The sequence below is a fragment of the Pseudophryne corroboree genome, chromosome 8 (assembly GCF_028390025.1).
Source record: "Pseudophryne corroboree isolate aPseCor3 chromosome 8, aPseCor3.hap2, whole genome shotgun sequence".
Classification (NCBI taxonomy): domain Eukaryota; kingdom Metazoa; phylum Chordata; class Amphibia; order Anura; family Myobatrachidae; genus Pseudophryne; species Pseudophryne corroboree.
Genome location: NC_086451.1, coordinates 393633128 through 393650498, shown reverse-complemented (window position 1 = coordinate 393650498; position 17371 = coordinate 393633128). Strand labels below are relative to the sequence as shown.

Genomic DNA, 17371 nt, shown 5'->3' with positions numbered 1-17371 from the left:
AGTCAAGGAAAAGGTTGGCCAAAAGAAGGGATTCAGACAGTGGTATTTTTTGTGTTAATAGATTTCAGTTTGACTCTGAGGAAGAGTCTGAGGTGGAGGACAGTGATATCGTCTTATCTGAAGGGCAGCTTGTCCAGGTCCCAAAAAATAAACCCAAGAAACAAAGAAGGAGGTCCTCTGTTAAGAGTTCCTTTGGGGAAGTAGCGTCCGTGGTGGAGGGGAAGGGGTGTAGGAGGAGTGAAAGGAGGAGACGAAGTAATGAGGTTGATAGTTCTGGTCATGTGTCTTCAAAAGTTAGATCGGTGGTAACATCAGACACTGATGGGAAACCTCAGAGTTCAGTCGGGGAAGATGTGGGGGACTTTTCCTTCATGCCTTCCTGTACCCCTCAAATCCTTTCCTCATTGCTCCAGGATCTCGTGGATCCTCCCCCTGTCCCTGTGGACCCTAGGCCCTTTCCCGCTACTCCAGGAGCGGAGCCTCCTGATCCGGGTCCTCCTCATGATGATTTGGGCCAAGATATTTCTGCTGTTTTGGGGGAGGCTCGGGGCATGGACCTCTCTGTCTCTCCCACTGCAGGTGAGAGTGATACTGAGGAGGTGTTTGTTGGGGAGGATGATCCTCTTCCCTTGGGGACTAGTTTTAAAAGGTATGGCTCCGATGAGGAGTCTAGTAGGCAAGCAAAGAGAAAGTGATTGGGTCCTACCTTACAATCCAATGAAACATGGATCCCCAGCCTATACGATGTGCCACAATTAATGTGGCTTCCGTTTTGTCCGAACGTGCTCGTTTTATGGCCTTTGATTTTTTCAGCACAATTGAGGCTGATTTTTTATTTTTGCAGGAGACCAGGATTGGTGATCTGGCGGTTCTTCATAGAGCAAAGCATGAATGGAGGCGTGGACCGTCTTTCTGGTCTCTTGCGGCCGAGCCGTACGGTGGGGTGGCGGTGCTTTTTACCGGTATGGTAACCGTGCACAGGATTGTAGAGTTACAGGTAGGTAGGTGTATGGTTTTGGATATCAACTTGAAGGGACAGAACCTACGGCTAATTAACATCTATGGGCCCCAGTCCCCAAGGGACAGGAGATGTCTCTTCATGGAGATAAAACCGTTTCTTTTTTCAGCCCGGCAGATTGTCTTTGGTGGCGATTTTAACGCTATCACTAGGCCAAAAGACAGGGGGGGCACAAAGACAACCCTGGGTCATGATTCCAATTTTTTAGCTAGCATGACTAGGGAGGCTGGTCTGGTGGATGTGCACGTTCGCCATTTTCCAGACCTCACGGGTTACACCTTCTATTGTGGTAGTCGTAGGTCTAGGATAGATAGGTTTTTTGTTAAGGAGTCCGCGAAAACTTTGCCTCCTGTGGTGAAGCTAGTAGAGTTCTCCGATCACTGTATTCTGAGTTTTGCTTTGAATGCTTCGGAAACCCCTCAGAAAGGGCGGGGTCTATGGCGGCTGAATTCGGGGCTCCTGAAGGAGGAGATGGTGAGACAGTCCTTTAGAGATTTCTTTCAACTACAAGAGACTCTTTTGGAGGCAGGTTGGAGTAGATCCGAGTGGTGGGAGGAGTGTAAAAAGCGTACTCGGGGGTTTGTCCGTAGGCTGGTAGCCCGGAAAAACTTGATAAAACAAAATGCCTACTATGACTTGCGAAGGAAACTTGATTTCTTGATCTCTGAGCGTGGAGATAGTGGGGAGATCTCTCGGGTGAAGGCTCGGTTGAGGGAATATCAATACAGTCGCATGGCTTCCTTGATTTTGGAGAGGGATTATGGAGCTTACCACTCACCTGATCCCTGTCAGAATTGTAGAAAGTCGGTTGATCTGAAGGAGGTGCGGGGTTTGGTTGATTCTCTGGGTGTCCTTCGTGAGGATAGGGAGGGCATTCTGGGGGTCATCAGATCCTACTACTCCGATCTTTTGTCCGAGCAGCCACTCATCAGAGAGAGGATGGAAAGGTTTCTTAGGGAGACACCTGGGCTCGGGGGCCTTGATGCCTCTTTTGACTCTTTGGGAAGTGATGTGACGGCGGAGGAGATCAGGAAGGCCATAGACGGTTTGTCTATAAAGAAATCTCCGGGCCCGGATGGCTTAACATCTGAATTTTTTAAGGCATTTTCGGACCTCTTGGTTCCTCATCTTGTGGAGGTTTTTAATGAGAGCCTGGCTGAGGGTTTGCTCCCTCCCTCCATGAGGTTGTCCGCCCTCATATTATTGTCCAAAGGTAAGGATCCATCTCGTGTTGAGAACTGGCGCCCCATCGCTCTTCTCAATACAGACAGGAAGATTTTGGCAAAGGTGCTTTTCAATAGGCTGATGGAAGTTTCCGGGCTGTTGCTTTCTTCTTCTCAGCATGGTACCGTGAAAGGCCGTAGCACCTTTAGTGCTGTCCTTGGCGTCCGGAAGGCTGTGGAGCGGTGTAGTGCTGAGAAGTGGGGAAAGTACTTGCTGGCATTGGATCAGTCTAAGGCTTTCGATAGAGTCAATCATGAGTACCTGTGGGCCTTGCTTGAAAGGTATGGACTTCCAGTGAGGGTGGTGGATTGGCTTCGCGTTATTTATAATCAGGCCGAGAGTTTCCCGCTTGTCAATGGTTGGGTAGGTCCTGCCTTCGCGGTCAACTCCGGTGTCCGTCAGGGTTGTCCCTTGAGCTCCCTTCTGTATGTCTTCGCAATCGACCCTTTCGTCAGGAGGGTTGAAAGTGGTGCACTCGAGGGGGTGCAATTGGGGCCGGAGTGTCTGCTGAAGGTGGTGGCCTATGCAGATGACGTCACGATTGTCGTATCATCTACGACTGAGGCACGTGATGTGGAACACCTTATCTGCGAGTACTCTGGGGCCTCGTGCTCCATGATAAACCAAGACAAATGTGAAGCTTTCTGGATGGGGGAGGAAGGTGAGGAGTTCAGCCTTCCGGACAGCCTTCCCCGGGCCAATTCGTCAATCAAAATCTTAGGGATTTGGTTTAGTCGTGGTGATTATACTACTCTAAATTGGGTGAGTAAGCTGGAAGTTGCTGCCCGTAAAGTAGAGAGCTGGAGAAGATGGAAATTTTCTCTCAGGGAAAGGGTTGACCTGTGTAAGAATCACCTGATCCCGGTGTTTCTTTCTGTCAGTTATGTGTGCTGTTTGCCTCAATCTTTGTGGTCCAGGATTTATTCTTTGTTCTTCCTGTTGTTGTGGGGGAACAGGATGAATCTCGTTAAGAGAGGCATCACCTACAGACCGAGGGCAGAGGGTGGACTTGGTATGGTCAACCCTGTGGTGTTTTTCACATCCACTTTTGTAAAGTTACATCTTGGGAGTCTGTTTTTGGAGGCCCCCCCTCGGTGGGTAGAAGGCTTTAGGGTTTGGGTGCACCCCTTCCTCAGGTCATGGATAGATGGCGGTCAGGTGAGAAACCTCCGAGTTGATAAATGCGGATACCTCCCGATCTACGTCATCTTGTGCTTGAAGGTGACAAGGCTATGGGGAATTTTGATGAGTGAAGTCAAAGGCTTCTCTAGAAGGGAGTTGGAGAGGAGCATTTTGCGATCTCATTTTTATGACCAGCCATCGCTAAGGGACTGCCCGGGCAATGTGTACTCAGCTGGGTTGAATCTGATTAATTCTCGGAGGATCCCACTGAAGTTCAGGGACATTGCCTGGCTTCTTTTTCAAGGGAAGCTTTATGTTAGGGGGAAGATCGGGTTTCGAGGTGCCAGTGATCGCGTTTGCCCACGTGAGGAGTGTCCTGGGGTGGTGGAGACTGTGGACCACTTCTTGCTCGAGTGTCCCTTTAATGTAAAAATTTACAAAGCCGTTTCAGCCGCCTTATGCCTTCCGTGCCTTTCGGGGCTTAGTTACCCTGAGTGGGCGTATGGGGCATTCAAAAAGAGGTTTGGGAGATTTGATTTAGTCACCATTTACCTAGTTAGTTTAGCGGTCAGGTACCACACTTGGAGTGCACGGTGTCTAGTTTCCCTTAGAAGGTTAGTCCTTCCCTGTACTGAGGTGGTTAGTACCATTCTTCACGAGGTAAAGAGGATGATGGATATGGATCGAGGGAGGATGGATGCCGTCAGTTGGTCCAGGCTTTGGCGCCATCTGAGACCCCCTTGAGTGGGTTGCTGAAGTCTTTCCTTCCTTCTATCCTTCTGGCTTTCTTTTCTTTCACCCCCCGTAGATTTTGTTTTATAGTTTTTTTATGCTATGGTTTTAACATACGACTACAAGCTCACCTCACTTTCTCTATGTTTGGATTTTGTTGTGTGTTAAGGCTTGATTTTGTACATATTGGTCTGTATATTGCTATTGACTGTCTATTTGACAAAATATTATTAATCTTGCCAGTGCTATGGACTTTTGAGTTTATTTGACATTGGCTCTTCATACACTAATCTGATATATTATGCCATCGTAGTCGGACTGTAGACTTTGGACAATATTATTTAAGTATGGCTTTTGGCTGGTATCACCTTGTTTATGTAAAAAAAAATTTTTTTCTCGTGTTTGTTGATTGCTTTGTTTTGTTGTTGCAATTTTTCTAATAAAAACATAGCCACTCCTAGATGGGCCAGGTGTTTGTGTCGGCCACTTGGGTCGCTTAGCTTAGCCATCCAGCGACCTCGGGGCAAATTTTAGGACTAAAAATAATATTGTGAGGTGTGAGGTGTTCAGAATAGACTGAAAATGAGTGGAAATTATGGTTATTGAGGTTAATAATACTATGGGATCAAAATGACCCCCAAATTCTATGATTTAAGCTGTTTTTGAGGGTTTTTTTAAAAAAACACCCGAATCCAAAACACACCCGAATCCGACAAAAAAAATTCGGTAAGGTTTTGCCAAAACGCGTCCGAATCCAAAACACGGCCGCGGAACCGAACCCAAAACCAAAACACAAAACCCGAAAAATTTCCGGTGCACATCACTAATAATTTCTACACTGCATAAGATTAGCTGAGGGCTGAATAAGCACAAGGCCATATAAGAGCCCCATTTTTTGTGATTGATTGTTTATGACAAAGCAGTTGCTAGGTGGTTTTTCCAAAGGACTTTGGGAATTTCCCATAGGTTGTTTTCCTTGTCCATCAGTATTTGTGGGTGTGCGCTTCAGTGCATTTAAAAGCTTGGGTCATGTGCTTCATACTTCCTCTTGCCATTTGGACAGCTAAGTAACACAGTCTCTGTGACTGCTGCATTTAGTGTGCATATTGTCCATTTGCCATCCATTTTGTTTTCTTGCATTGTCTCCCTGTATTTGTAATCCCCCTCTCACAGCCTCTGCACCCCCACCCTATCCCTTGCTCTAACTGCCAACCCCTCTGTTCCACATGCCCTGTCCTCGGAGGTCCCCCCCCCCTGCTGGCCCATCTGGCTGATGCGGCTCGTCCCCTTGATGCAGTGGGCTGTCAGCGGACTCGGGTACGTTTCTTGGCCTCGGAGGACCGGACCCCGCGGTGTTAGGTGCCTCCCTCCCGGTGTCTCCCTCGGTGACCCGCTCCCCATCCGCGGCACCTGGTGGTAGACACTACTCACCAGTGGCATCTGCTAGTTCCGGCTCACAAGCGGCGGGGGCCGGGTGGCGCCGCGGGCTTGCACGGTCTGAGGGACTCCGGCCGCTGGTGTTGATTCCTTTGGCAGCTGGGCCACGTGGCGAGGGGTCCCGATGTTCCCCATATGGGAGGCGCTGTGCTGGCACCACAGCCACATATCAGCCTGGTACCCAGTGTTGTGGTACGTCTTTCTGGGGGGCATCCAGCAGCTGATGTGGGGGATATTGTGGCTGTGGGTCCCCGGGCCCCCCCCCCCCCCTCATCCGCCCGTTTCCCCATTCGTGCGTCTCCCTGACGTACGGCAGCAACCAGGGGCGATATTCGGACCAACATCGGAGTCTCTGGGTCTGGGGCCTGCTGCGGGGTCCCTCACTGGGTGCATTAGCGCGCTTGTTGCTGGGCTCTCTGGGATCTTGCAGCTGGTTTCGGAGCAGAGTTTCCTGTCGTCTTCCTTCCCACGTCTAGGTCTCCCCCCGCTTTTGGCTTCCCACGGGGTTAATACAGGGTTTTTTTTGGGCGGCTACTTTGTCCGGGATGCCTCCTTTCTCCTTACTGGCGGTTCACGTCAGCCCGGTCTGCCTGTGTCGGCGGCTTTTGTTTTTCCCAAAACTTTCCGGGTTCATCCCCTGGGGTTCAGCCAACGTGGTCCTTTAGCAGGCCTCACATTTCGTTGCACCCGCCTCCTTTTCATGGGTCTTATCAGTTTCCCCCACGAGCCCGGCACAGCTGCCATTATATTGGCGGTCTCCTTTCATTCCCAGACAGGTTATGCCAGCTTCCTATCACTTCCCGTGTGACCCTGCTTTTATCTCCCAGGCTCCCTGGCTGCTGGCCTATGCTGTGGCGGGTGTCCCAGCGGGCAGGACTGCCCCTGCCATCGCAGTGCCGCCCACATCATCTATGTTGCCCCCCTGCCTATGCCCCCCCGGTTTGCAGTGGGTGGTGCCCCCCACCCCCCTTGCTGCCTTTCCTGTCTGTTGGTAGTGTTGTTACATCTGCTCTAACCCCGTTTGTTCCCCCTGAGTGTACAGTTCCAGAGTTGTCAGGCCCGCAGTGTCAGGGTCCACGAGTCGGAGGCCAGGAGAAGATCCGGTGTCGGTGTCTGCTGAAGACGTTATGGTGGGATTGTCGTTGGCTGGGGAGGTTCCAGGTCCTTTGGGTACCGGTGAGCATGCTGTTACTTCTTCTTGTTCCTCTAGCTCTTCTTCTGGTTCTTCTAGTAGTGTTTCCTCTGGTTTCCCCAGGCGCCCGCGTATGTTGGCCAAGCTCATTGCGCGTCGCGCCGCTACAAGAACTTGGTCAGACAGGGTGCCTGTTGCCGCAGTTATGTAGGCTCCCCCATGCTTTGCTGAAATTTTCTTTGTGTCTTTACGGCGGTTCCAGACAGTCAGGAAAAGGTTGATGGAAGGATTAGGAAGGGTTCATATGTAGACATGTTCACCCTTACGGAGGACATGGGGCAAAGTCTTGATAAGGCTAAACAGCTGAGAACGCCTTCCACAATTTTCCTCAGTGGTTTCAGGGCTTTTTAGTTTTCTGCCTGCTATGCGGATTCTAGGTCAGCGGACTATCCTAATGTGGTGGAGTACTTGTTCTTAGTGCACAGGATAGGGTTGCCCAGCTGGGCTAGCCTCCCGTCGAGGTGCCGGAAAAAATAAGCAGGTGGCCGCTTGTGTTACAGGCTCCCGCCCTGGGGCTGGGGTTCAGTGTTTGCTTATGATGACGGCACGTGCAGCAGGGGCGTAAAATATAGTTTTCGCCACTCCTGCAGAGGCCAGTGGAGGTCACAGGTAGGTTCCACCTTATACAACATTTGTCTCACCCACATGGGGGTTTCGGTTTAGAATGCCATTCTGGATGCTTTTTGCAGGGTGTGTTATTAGTCATTTGATGAGGCCCTGCATTTTGGTTCGGAATTGCGGTCTAGTTCCCTGCTGGCTAAAGCTGGACCTTGCGTCTGCTTTTTGCCCTCTCACCTTGCACCTGTATTCTTTGCAGTTTCTGGGATTTTGGTTGGGGAGGGACTTCTACATAGATTGCTTGCCAAGGGCTGTTTGGTCTCCTGTGCCCCCCCCCCCCCCCCCACACACACACACACAGACACACACACACACACACACACACACACCCTGTGGTGGCTCGCTACCTTGTTGGCTTCCTCTTTATAGGGAAAAACAAAAAAAAGTCAAAAATACCTTTTGTGGAAGCACTCTTATAATGAAGATAAATGATGAATGATAAAGGGAAAGGACCCTTTAGGGTCTTTCCACTGAGTAATATTTAAAACTTAGCTTTTATTATTGAATCTATTAATAAAGTCACATTGACTGAACAAAAATTGTCTAAAATCTTGATTGCCTTTGTACCAAATAAGGTTTAAGATATAACAGGTGAAATTATGATTATTGATTGTTCTTGGATATTAATATGAAAATCACAATATCCACATGGTCACAGAAAGGGTCAGAATATGATGCAAACTTCACATGAACAGGTTCAGAGGATGATTATCTGAAAAGGTCCAAAAGATAGAAGAGGAATGATATAGAGATCTCCTGAGGAAAATGGCCCACAGCACCTAGTATTCCCTGGAGGTCTCCCATCCACGTACTGACCAGGCCATACCTGCTTAGCTTCCAAGATCGGACGTGATCGGGCACATTCAGGATAGTATGGCCGTGGGCCGATTAGATCAGGGAATGGGAGAGAAACACTTCTGCTTTCTGTACTGAATGGGAGCAGGGCTCGTGAGACCTGGTCCCACTTTTCCAGATGAGAGAGTGTAAATGGGGGTACTTCTGCTGTCTGTTGTGACGGTGATTTGATCTGGGTACAAGCACAATGTCTGTGTCCAGGGCCACCGTCAACCAGATGAGAGAGTACCAGAAGGGAAGAGAATATAGGAAAAATGAATTAAATGAACATTGGCTGTCTCGTGATGATCAAGCCGGAGTAAAGTCAGTTAAATATTAACTAATATGTAAATTCCAGAAGTCAAATAAGTTAAGCCAAAAAAATTTTAAACAAAAAAAAAATGACACAAGGAATTATGTGCCGTCAATAGTTGTCTTTTATAGCACAAAATAAACAGAATACTATAGTAAATGTGCAGAACATTGGATAATCCAAAAGATGTCTATAAATGCTGGATAGCTTATTAAACTGAGCAAAGCTATTAAACAGATGGATGATTCTAGCAGAAAAAAAAGGTATAATAACCTGATATTAAAGCATACAAATTTATTTACAACTGAGATGCACATAGCATTTCTGTATTTTAACCTGCTATGAATGACCCATAATATGCTGCGTCAATTTAACAACGTTGAAGTGAAAATACACTACAAATTGGTTAATCATCAAAAAGTATCTAGATACTAAACAGCTTCTTCCACTAAGCAAGCTGTTGAACAGGTAAATAGTGCTGGCAACAAAGTAACCGAATATTAAAGCATGCGGGATTGCAGCGTACTGGACAGCTTATTACCATGAACAGGTTGTTGAAAAATAAATAGTGCTAGCAACAAAGTACCTAATATTGAGGCATCCAGAATTGCAGCCGAGATGGGCATAAACATTTGGGTATTTATCCTGCTATAGAAAGCCCATAGTATGCTGCAGGTTGAATGAAAATAAATTAATAATAAACCACAAATTGCTATGAATGTAGAAAGCTTATAACAGATTGACAAGTCCCTATTACTGAAAACATGAGAAGCTTGCAGTGATATTCCTAATTGATAATTGAATGGATTAATTCAATCTTAAATATAATACCGGAGCGGGTCCTGGGGTTAATAGACCTGCTGTCAGGGTTTAAAGCGCTGTGGCCGACCACAAACAAATATGCAAGGTTACCACTTCCAATAGTAAGGATGTCCCAGCGGACAGTTACTGCGATCTCGTGTAGATCGTGACCCTGCTCCGTTTCCTGTGACCGTGCGGCCGCCCGTTCCAGAGAGGGCGATGCCGCGATGACGTCACTGAGTGGGCGTCGATCCGACGTATGTTTCACCTGTGAACTAGGCTTGTTCACGGTAGCCCCGTGTGTTCTCTCATTTAGTCTCCATATTAATAGGGTGCATTACCCAATCACAGCTCATGGAAGTTAATTAAAACTGTTGATGGCAGCTGAAGAACTGATGAGAAATTAATTGATTGGAGATAGTAAATTAAATATATAGATATATAATGGATTTGGCATGTACATATGAAAGGAAGAACAAAACGAAAAGAAGCGCATAGAAATAAAGGGGGGGATTTTAGCGCTGATGTTTTTAGAACCACAAAAGAAATGGATTTAAAATGGTATATGAATTGATTGAAAGGAAGGGGAGGAAATGAGGTGTATGGTAACCTTTGTAGTAACAAAGGACCTTTGATGACTGCCTGCACCTTAAGTGCTGCGTGATGATCAAGAAATGCAAGAATAAATTGTAAATATTATATATAGACGTGAAAAATGGAAAAATAAGAATATAAAAATAAAGAAATATAAAAAAAATGTAAAAATTTATTTTTATAAATAAATAAAAATATTATTTATATAGAAATAAATAAAATGGATTTTAATGGATTGATAAATTTGTTTGCGGGAGAGTTGTCCCTAAGGATAGAAATATATAGAAATGAATTGATTATGAGAGTAATTGTGAGTTGTGAACAAAAAAGGGGGAAAAAAGGGGGGGGTTGTTATATATGCTGTAAAGAATGTTGATTGCTGAACTTGCAAATTAATTAAATGAGAAATTAATGTGTGGGGGTGCCTGTGTATGGCCGATGTGTCGATGGTAGGGACAGGGCCAATGAGAAGTAAGGTACTGTTTGGGCAGGCGAGGAAGAGTGGAGTGTGGTGTCTGTTGTGCTGCTGGAGGGTAACGTGGCTGAGAAGTGTTGGAAGGAGATAGGAAAATGACCTATTGCCTTTATGATGAAAAGAGTAAAGGACAGGATGGATGTCGGAAGGGAAAAAAGGGTTTTTTTGGGGGGGAAAACGGTGTGTGGGGGGTTTTTGTATGGAGAAAGACCTGGGCTGGGAAAAGTGAGGGGAAAATATGAGAAGTGGAGGAAGAAAAAGAAAGGGAAAAAAGAGGGGGAAGAAGAATTGAGAGAAAAAGGCGAGCGCAGCGAACCACCAAGCCCGCAGCGTGGCTAGCGCACAAAGCCAGCATGAGGCTTTGTTGCACTCGCCCCCCTGTCGGCATTCTGGTGATTGGCATCCTGGCTTCGGTAACCTGACCACTGGGATCCTGACCGTCGGCATCACATACCCAATGTGTTTTTGTTGCATATAGAATTAATAGTGTTTAGACGTGAGTATTCCAAACTGACTTATTTAATGACTCTGAAAGATATCAGTAAAAGCTGAAACGTTTCTGCATCTGAACCATAAAACATCCTAATCATCTCCTGTTTCAATCCAGTTTCAGTGGAGTGTTGGTTTTCCATAGTTCATCTTCTTAGCTCTGTGCACACAATGCAGGAGCAATTCAGTAGGACTTGCGTCAAGCTATGCATTAGGCCCACTGCTTATAAATGATTCTACACTTATGACATCTTAGCAAAATTTAAAATTTTAACTCAGCAAAGTTTTAGGTAAGAATATGTAAGTTTAAAAACATGTCTAATGCTATGTGTAAGTCATATGATACATGTGCTCTAATTGTTACTTTTAGTTTGGAAATCCTATTGGGACTGGAGACATTGGGGGTTATTCAGAATTGTTAGCAAACCCAAAAAGTTAGCAATTGGGGAAAAACCATGCAACACTGCAGGTGGGGCAGATGTAACATGTGCAGAGAGAGTTAGATTTTGGTGGAGTGTTTTCAAACTGTAATCTAAATTGCAGTGAAAAAATAAAGCAGCCAGTATATACCATGCACAGAAACAATATACATCACCCAAAACTAAATCTCTCTGCACATGTTACATCTGCCCAACCTGCGTGCATCATGGTTTTGCCCAATTGTTAACTTTTTTTGTTTGCTAACAACTCTGAATAAACCCCATTGTGTGTCTATCTTACATTAGTATTATAAGGTGTTATAGGATAGACATTCATTTTAAAGTACAGCAGTAATGTACCTTTTCCATTTTGATCAAGAAACAATCTATAAAATCCCTGGGGTTATTTCTGTCCAAAGTCTTCATATTGTTTTCCACTCTTTTCTTGATGTAGTCTGTTACAGATGTAAATTTCTTCATCATTTGCATATGAGGTCCTGGTATGTACTTCATGAACTCTGGATAGGTGTTGTATAACTGAACAAGAGACAAACATTCTATATAAACTGAATTATACACTGTAACACATAACTGCACATTCACATGTAAACATTATCCATATTATCCATCACTATAGCTATCCATCACAGCAACTTTGAACATTCCTCCATTAACATACCATACTACCATAATCTTCCTACCGCCACTTTCACCATCATCAGGTTGTTACAGTACCATGTACAGCATGTAAGAATACCAGAAGCCCAAATAAGACTGGATTTTAAACATACTGTATGGCTGGGTTCTTGATTGATTTCAGCTTAAGTTGGACAGGAAGAAAATAGATTTTGTTGCCTTCCTGTTTCATTGGAGGTTTTTGTCCTCCATGACCTTGCCTTAGGACACCTGCATTATGTTTAGACAGGTGTAAAGCCCCAGTCAAACTTCCCAGCTATATTGAGTATACAATGTAGTGATGAAGGTAAGAACAATAGAAAATTAAAGAGGATGCTGCAGAATTGAGGACCCTTCAGGGGCAAACGCAGGATTTAGCGAGGGGGGTTTCCGTGGCTGGGTGTGTATGTATATGTGTATGTATGTGTAATATATTATATGTATACATATATATATATATATATATATATATATATATCTATACACACACACATACATATATATGGAGACAGAACGGCACTCATAGAGACTGGTAAACCATAGAAAATCAGCACAGCACGCTGTAGCTGTTTGTCGACGTTTCAGAGTCTACAGTAACTCTGAAACGTTGTCAAACAGCTACAGCATCCTGTGCTGATTTTCTATGATTTATTTACCAGTCTCTATGAGTGCCGTCCTGCCTCTGATTCTGTGGTATTAGTCAGGAGTGCCATTCATCATATATATATATATATATATATATATATATATATATATATTAGTCCCGGACAATCTGCACTCCATACATACATAAATAAATACCCAGGTGTCGGCTAGAATACAGTTCAGATATGCGGGTGGCACTCTCAGAATGTAATTTACAGCAAAATAAATCCAGTAGACGGCTGTGCTTACTCCAACGTTTCAGTTTATTTTCAAACTGTTTTCATACAAAAAAAGCAACCATACATGTTCTTACCTCTATAGGATAACACCCAGTGATCTCTGACGTCATCGGGAGTGGACGCCGTTTGCAGGGACAGCGGCATAGAGATCACTGAATGTTATCCTATAGAGGTAAGAACATGAATGGTTGTTTTTTTGTATCTTTGAAAACAGTTAGAAAATAGTAAGCACCGCCGTCTACTGGATCTATTTTGCTGCAGATTGAGTCCCGATATCACCACTTGCATATCTGAACTGTATATGTTTATATATGTATATGTATGTGTATATATATATTTATATACACACATATAACACACATATATATATATATACACAAACATATAATCAAAGAAACACACATACATACATACATACATACATACATACATACACAAGCACAAACAAACCCACATACATACTGTCATACCATACAAATACACACAGAAACAAAGTAAAACTTACATATACAGTAAAACTTACATATAGTGTACACAGTGGGCTGGGAGCAGAGGGGCGGACGTGTGAGGACGGAGGGAGCCGCCGGAGCCGCCGGCCCCCGGGACATTCATGACTGTAAGCAGAGAGCTGCATCGGGCCGTGAGTACTGGCCTTTAGCTTTCTATAGTTGCTGCAGCTCCGCTCCCGCAATCGCGGTCACGGCTTTTTTGCTGAGACGGAGACACAGCTGTCTCCGTCTCAAAAAGATAACTCGGCTCATTGGGGGGGTTCCAGGTACTCGGAAACCCCCCCTGCGTGCGCCACTGCCCTTCTTCCTTTGGGATTTCATCTGATAAGTATGACCTTGGTGTGCTGAGTTTGCTAGTTAATTTTTTCTAATTTGGCCTCTGGGGGTCATTCCGACCCGATCGCTCGCTGCAGTTTTTCGCAGTGCAGCGATCGGGTTGGAACTGCACATGCGCCGGCGCCGCAGTGCGACGGCGCACGGCAGCCATCGTTGCTTAGCGATCGCCTCTGAGGCAGAGGCGGTCGCTGGACGGGAGGGGGCTGGACGGCGGCGTTAAGCTGCCATTTAGTGGGAGCGGTCCAGCCAATGCAGGCGTGGCCGGACCATTGGGGGGCGGTCGGCGGCGGCTGCGTGACGTCACATGCAGCCGCTGTGGGCCGGGGAGCAACGAGTAACTCCCGGCCAGCACGCTGAAGCTGCGCTGGTCGGGAGCTACTCTTGAAGTGCAAAAGCATCGCCACTGTGCGATGCCTTTGCACTTCTGCAGGGGGGGCGACACTGACATACGGGGCGGTCTAGCCCTGTGCTGGGCATCCCCCCGCATGTCAGTGTGAATGATCATAGCTGTGCTAAATTTAGCACAGCTACGATCAACTCGGAATGACCCCCTCTGTTCTTCTTACTCTGTTTTTCTCATTTAAAAAAAAAATTTGTGTGCAGGTGTTGATATTCTATAGGCACACACCAGCAGATATCTCAAACTATGAACAGCCCAGTTACTTAATTAGTAGTGTTTGTTTGTTTGTTTGTTTATTGAATGAAAGCAGGTACAGCAGTACTCACTGTTACATGTACATTTCAAATAACCCCCCCCCCCCCCTCCCCCTTGCTACAAGCTTCTACATGTTATAGAAACATTTAATTTCAGCTTTTCTGTAGCAACCTGCAAATCAAATTTGGTTAAACACACAAAATAGCATCAACACATCACATGACTCTGGTGTGGTCTTCTTGGCAAGCATATCAGGAAGAGTCCCCCTCACTGACAGCATGGACCATGACAACAGGTTCTCAACTCACGAACTGCTGTTACTGTCATGATTCTTGATGATTCTCATCATGAAAGTCACAAATTATTATTTATTTATTTATTGAATTATGACCAGTTATTTATATAGCTCACACATATTCCGCAGTGCTTTACAGAGAATATTTGCTCATTCACATCAGTCCATGCCCCAGTGGAGCTTACAGTCTATATTCCCTATCACATGTGCACACATTCACACTAGGGTTAATTTTGTTGGGAGCCAATTATATTACTGGTATTATATATATACCAGTATATTTTTAGATTGTTGGAGGAAACCGGATTACCCGGAGGAAACCCACACAAGTACGGGGAGAATATACAAAACCCGCACAGTTAGGGACATGGTGGGAATCGAACCCATAACCTCAGTGCTGCGAGGCAGTAATGCTAACCATTACACCATCCGTACTGCCGTATCTGAATACACTTACAGACTTAACTTCCATTGGAACACACACTTCTGAATGTAGCACATATTTCCAGTGTTTTGCAGCTCTGATTTAGAAAATGACTCATGACTTTGTTTCCCTACAATACAGCTCTCACATTTGGGTTTCACTGGGTTAGTCACTGACATTCCTGTGACCATTCCAGTCTGTAGCTTTGAACACTGTCATAGTGAAGGTGACCAAATCTTCTATGCCAGAGTTTTTGTTTTTATAAAGAGGTGGAGGCTCAGATATGAAAAGGTAGAGAATTCCAGAGATAGGGAGCAGCATACAGTATGTAAAATCTTGGAGGTGGGAGTGGGAGGAGGTAATCAGTGGACAGAAGTGTGGGAATGTAAAGGGAGATAAAGTAAGATATGTAATTAGGAGTAGAATGGATGAGGGCTTTGTAAGTGAGTGTGAGAAGCCTGACTTGGATTCTGAAGTGGAAGGGGTAGACAGATATAGTACATTTGCAAAGGAAGATGAGCCAGGCAGCAGCATTGAGGACTGATTGGAGTGGAGAGAGGTGGTAGTCAGGTAGGCCAGATAGGAGGAGATTACAGTATTCCAATCTGGATATGGCCAGGGGGTGGACAAGGGTCTTAGTGGTATCCACAGTGTCAAAGAGTCTGATCCTTAAAATATTTTGGAGATGGAATTGGGAGGACTATGAAATTTACTTTTATGTGTTGTCTGAAAGCGAGGCAGAGTCAAGGATAACTCCAAGACATCACACTTGGATAGAGGAGATATCAATAGAAAATGAAATTGAGGGAGGTGAGGTTATGAAGAATGGTAGGAATATGTTCCGCACAGCCTTAGACATGTTAAGAAAGTACTGGGACATTCAGGAAGATGTAGCAGAGATACAATTGGAGATATGAGTCAGGAGAGGGGGGGGGGGAAGTCAGATATGAGTTTCATCAGCATAGAGGAGATATTGGCTGTAAACAGAGGTAATGAGCTAAAGAGGGTGTAAAGAGGGAGAATAGGAGAGGTCCAAGAACAGAACCTTGGGGGACACCTAGTGTTGAAAGTGGGGGGAAGTGGAGTCATGAGAGGAGACAGAGAAGGAATGGTCAGAGAAGTAGGAGGACAGCCAGGAGAGGACAAACATCCCATATATACTGCCATATGATTCATCTTTAGATCCTGTTACTGTCAACAGAGATTGTCAGTTAAAGATATCACATAGTTACAAACCATTCAGTGGTCAATCAGATTCCTTTTCATTAATATAGGGATCCACAATACATTCCACAGATTTTCACCTGCAGTTAATTCTGCAACTTGAACCTTATGTGTTAAAAAGGCAATCAAGTTTTTATATAACTGTTCTAAGACAATAATATCAGATTTTATTGGGGACTCAATTAAAGGTTAAGTTTTATATTATTGGCACATTCCAAATTTTTTTCATTCATTTCACTTACTTTATTATTACAAATGAGTGCTCCCAAAAAGAGTTTCTTTGTCTATCTTTCTCACTTTAAAGAATAGGAGGGGTCCAAGAACAGGACATTGGGGGACACCTACTGTTAGTGAAAGTGGGGGGAAGTGGAGTCATGAGAGGAGACAGAGAAGGAATGGTCAGAGAGGTAGGAGGACAGCCAGGAGAGGACAGTATCACGCAGACCAAATGAATTAAGGATTTACAGGAGGTGAAGGTGGTCCACAGTACACAAAAGCAGAAGAGAAGTCAAGAAGTATAATCAGAAAGTGGTGGCCCTTGGATTTGGCAGTAAGGAGACTATTGTTGACTTTCATGAGAGCAGTTTCAGTGAAGTGGAAGGGATGGAAGGCAGACTGAAATGGGTCAAGCAGGAATTAGGAGAAAATAAAGGTGGTAAGGTGGTTGTAGACAATATGCTCAAAGAGTCTGGGGGCAAAAGAGAGGAGAGAGATAGGTCCTTAGTTTTAGAGAGTGCTAAGATCAAGAGTAGGTTTTTAAAGAATGGTAGAGACAAGGGCATGCTTGATGGAAGAGGATACAGTGCCTGATGAGACGTAGAGGTTGAGGAGGTGGGCAATATGGGAATAGGCAGATGGAGAGAGGTAGTGGAGGAGGCAGTAGGGAGGTGGAATGGGGGAGGACTGGAAGCAAGCCATAACTTAATCTCCAGATACAGTAAAAATAAGTCAGAATTTATAAGATGGCTGGGGAGGGGTGGTTATGGAAAGGAGGGGATGGGGTGCTGTGGATTTGGTGGGATGTGATGTCCTGACGTATGGAGACAATTTCAGATGAGAAGTTGGTACAGTCAAGGGCAGAGAGTGAGGGGGTGAGTCAAG

General features: G+C 45.2%; 1 protein-coding gene and 1 pseudogene across 1 annotated transcript in view; both read right to left on the bottom strand.

Moving 5' to 3' along the window:
* The window catches only part of LOC134949253 (cytochrome P450 2F2-like), a 178445-nt gene that overhangs the window by 22697 nt on the left and 138377 nt on the right, over nt 1-17371 (bottom strand). Inside the window, exon 6 of the mRNA XM_063937733.1 lies at nt 11629-11805. Coding sequence (XP_063793803.1) covers nt 11629-11805 — 177 coding nt within the window. The remainder of the gene's footprint in view (nt 1-11628; nt 11806-17371) is intronic.
* LOC134950170 (5S ribosomal RNA) lies at nt 8111-8228 on the bottom strand (annotated as a pseudogene).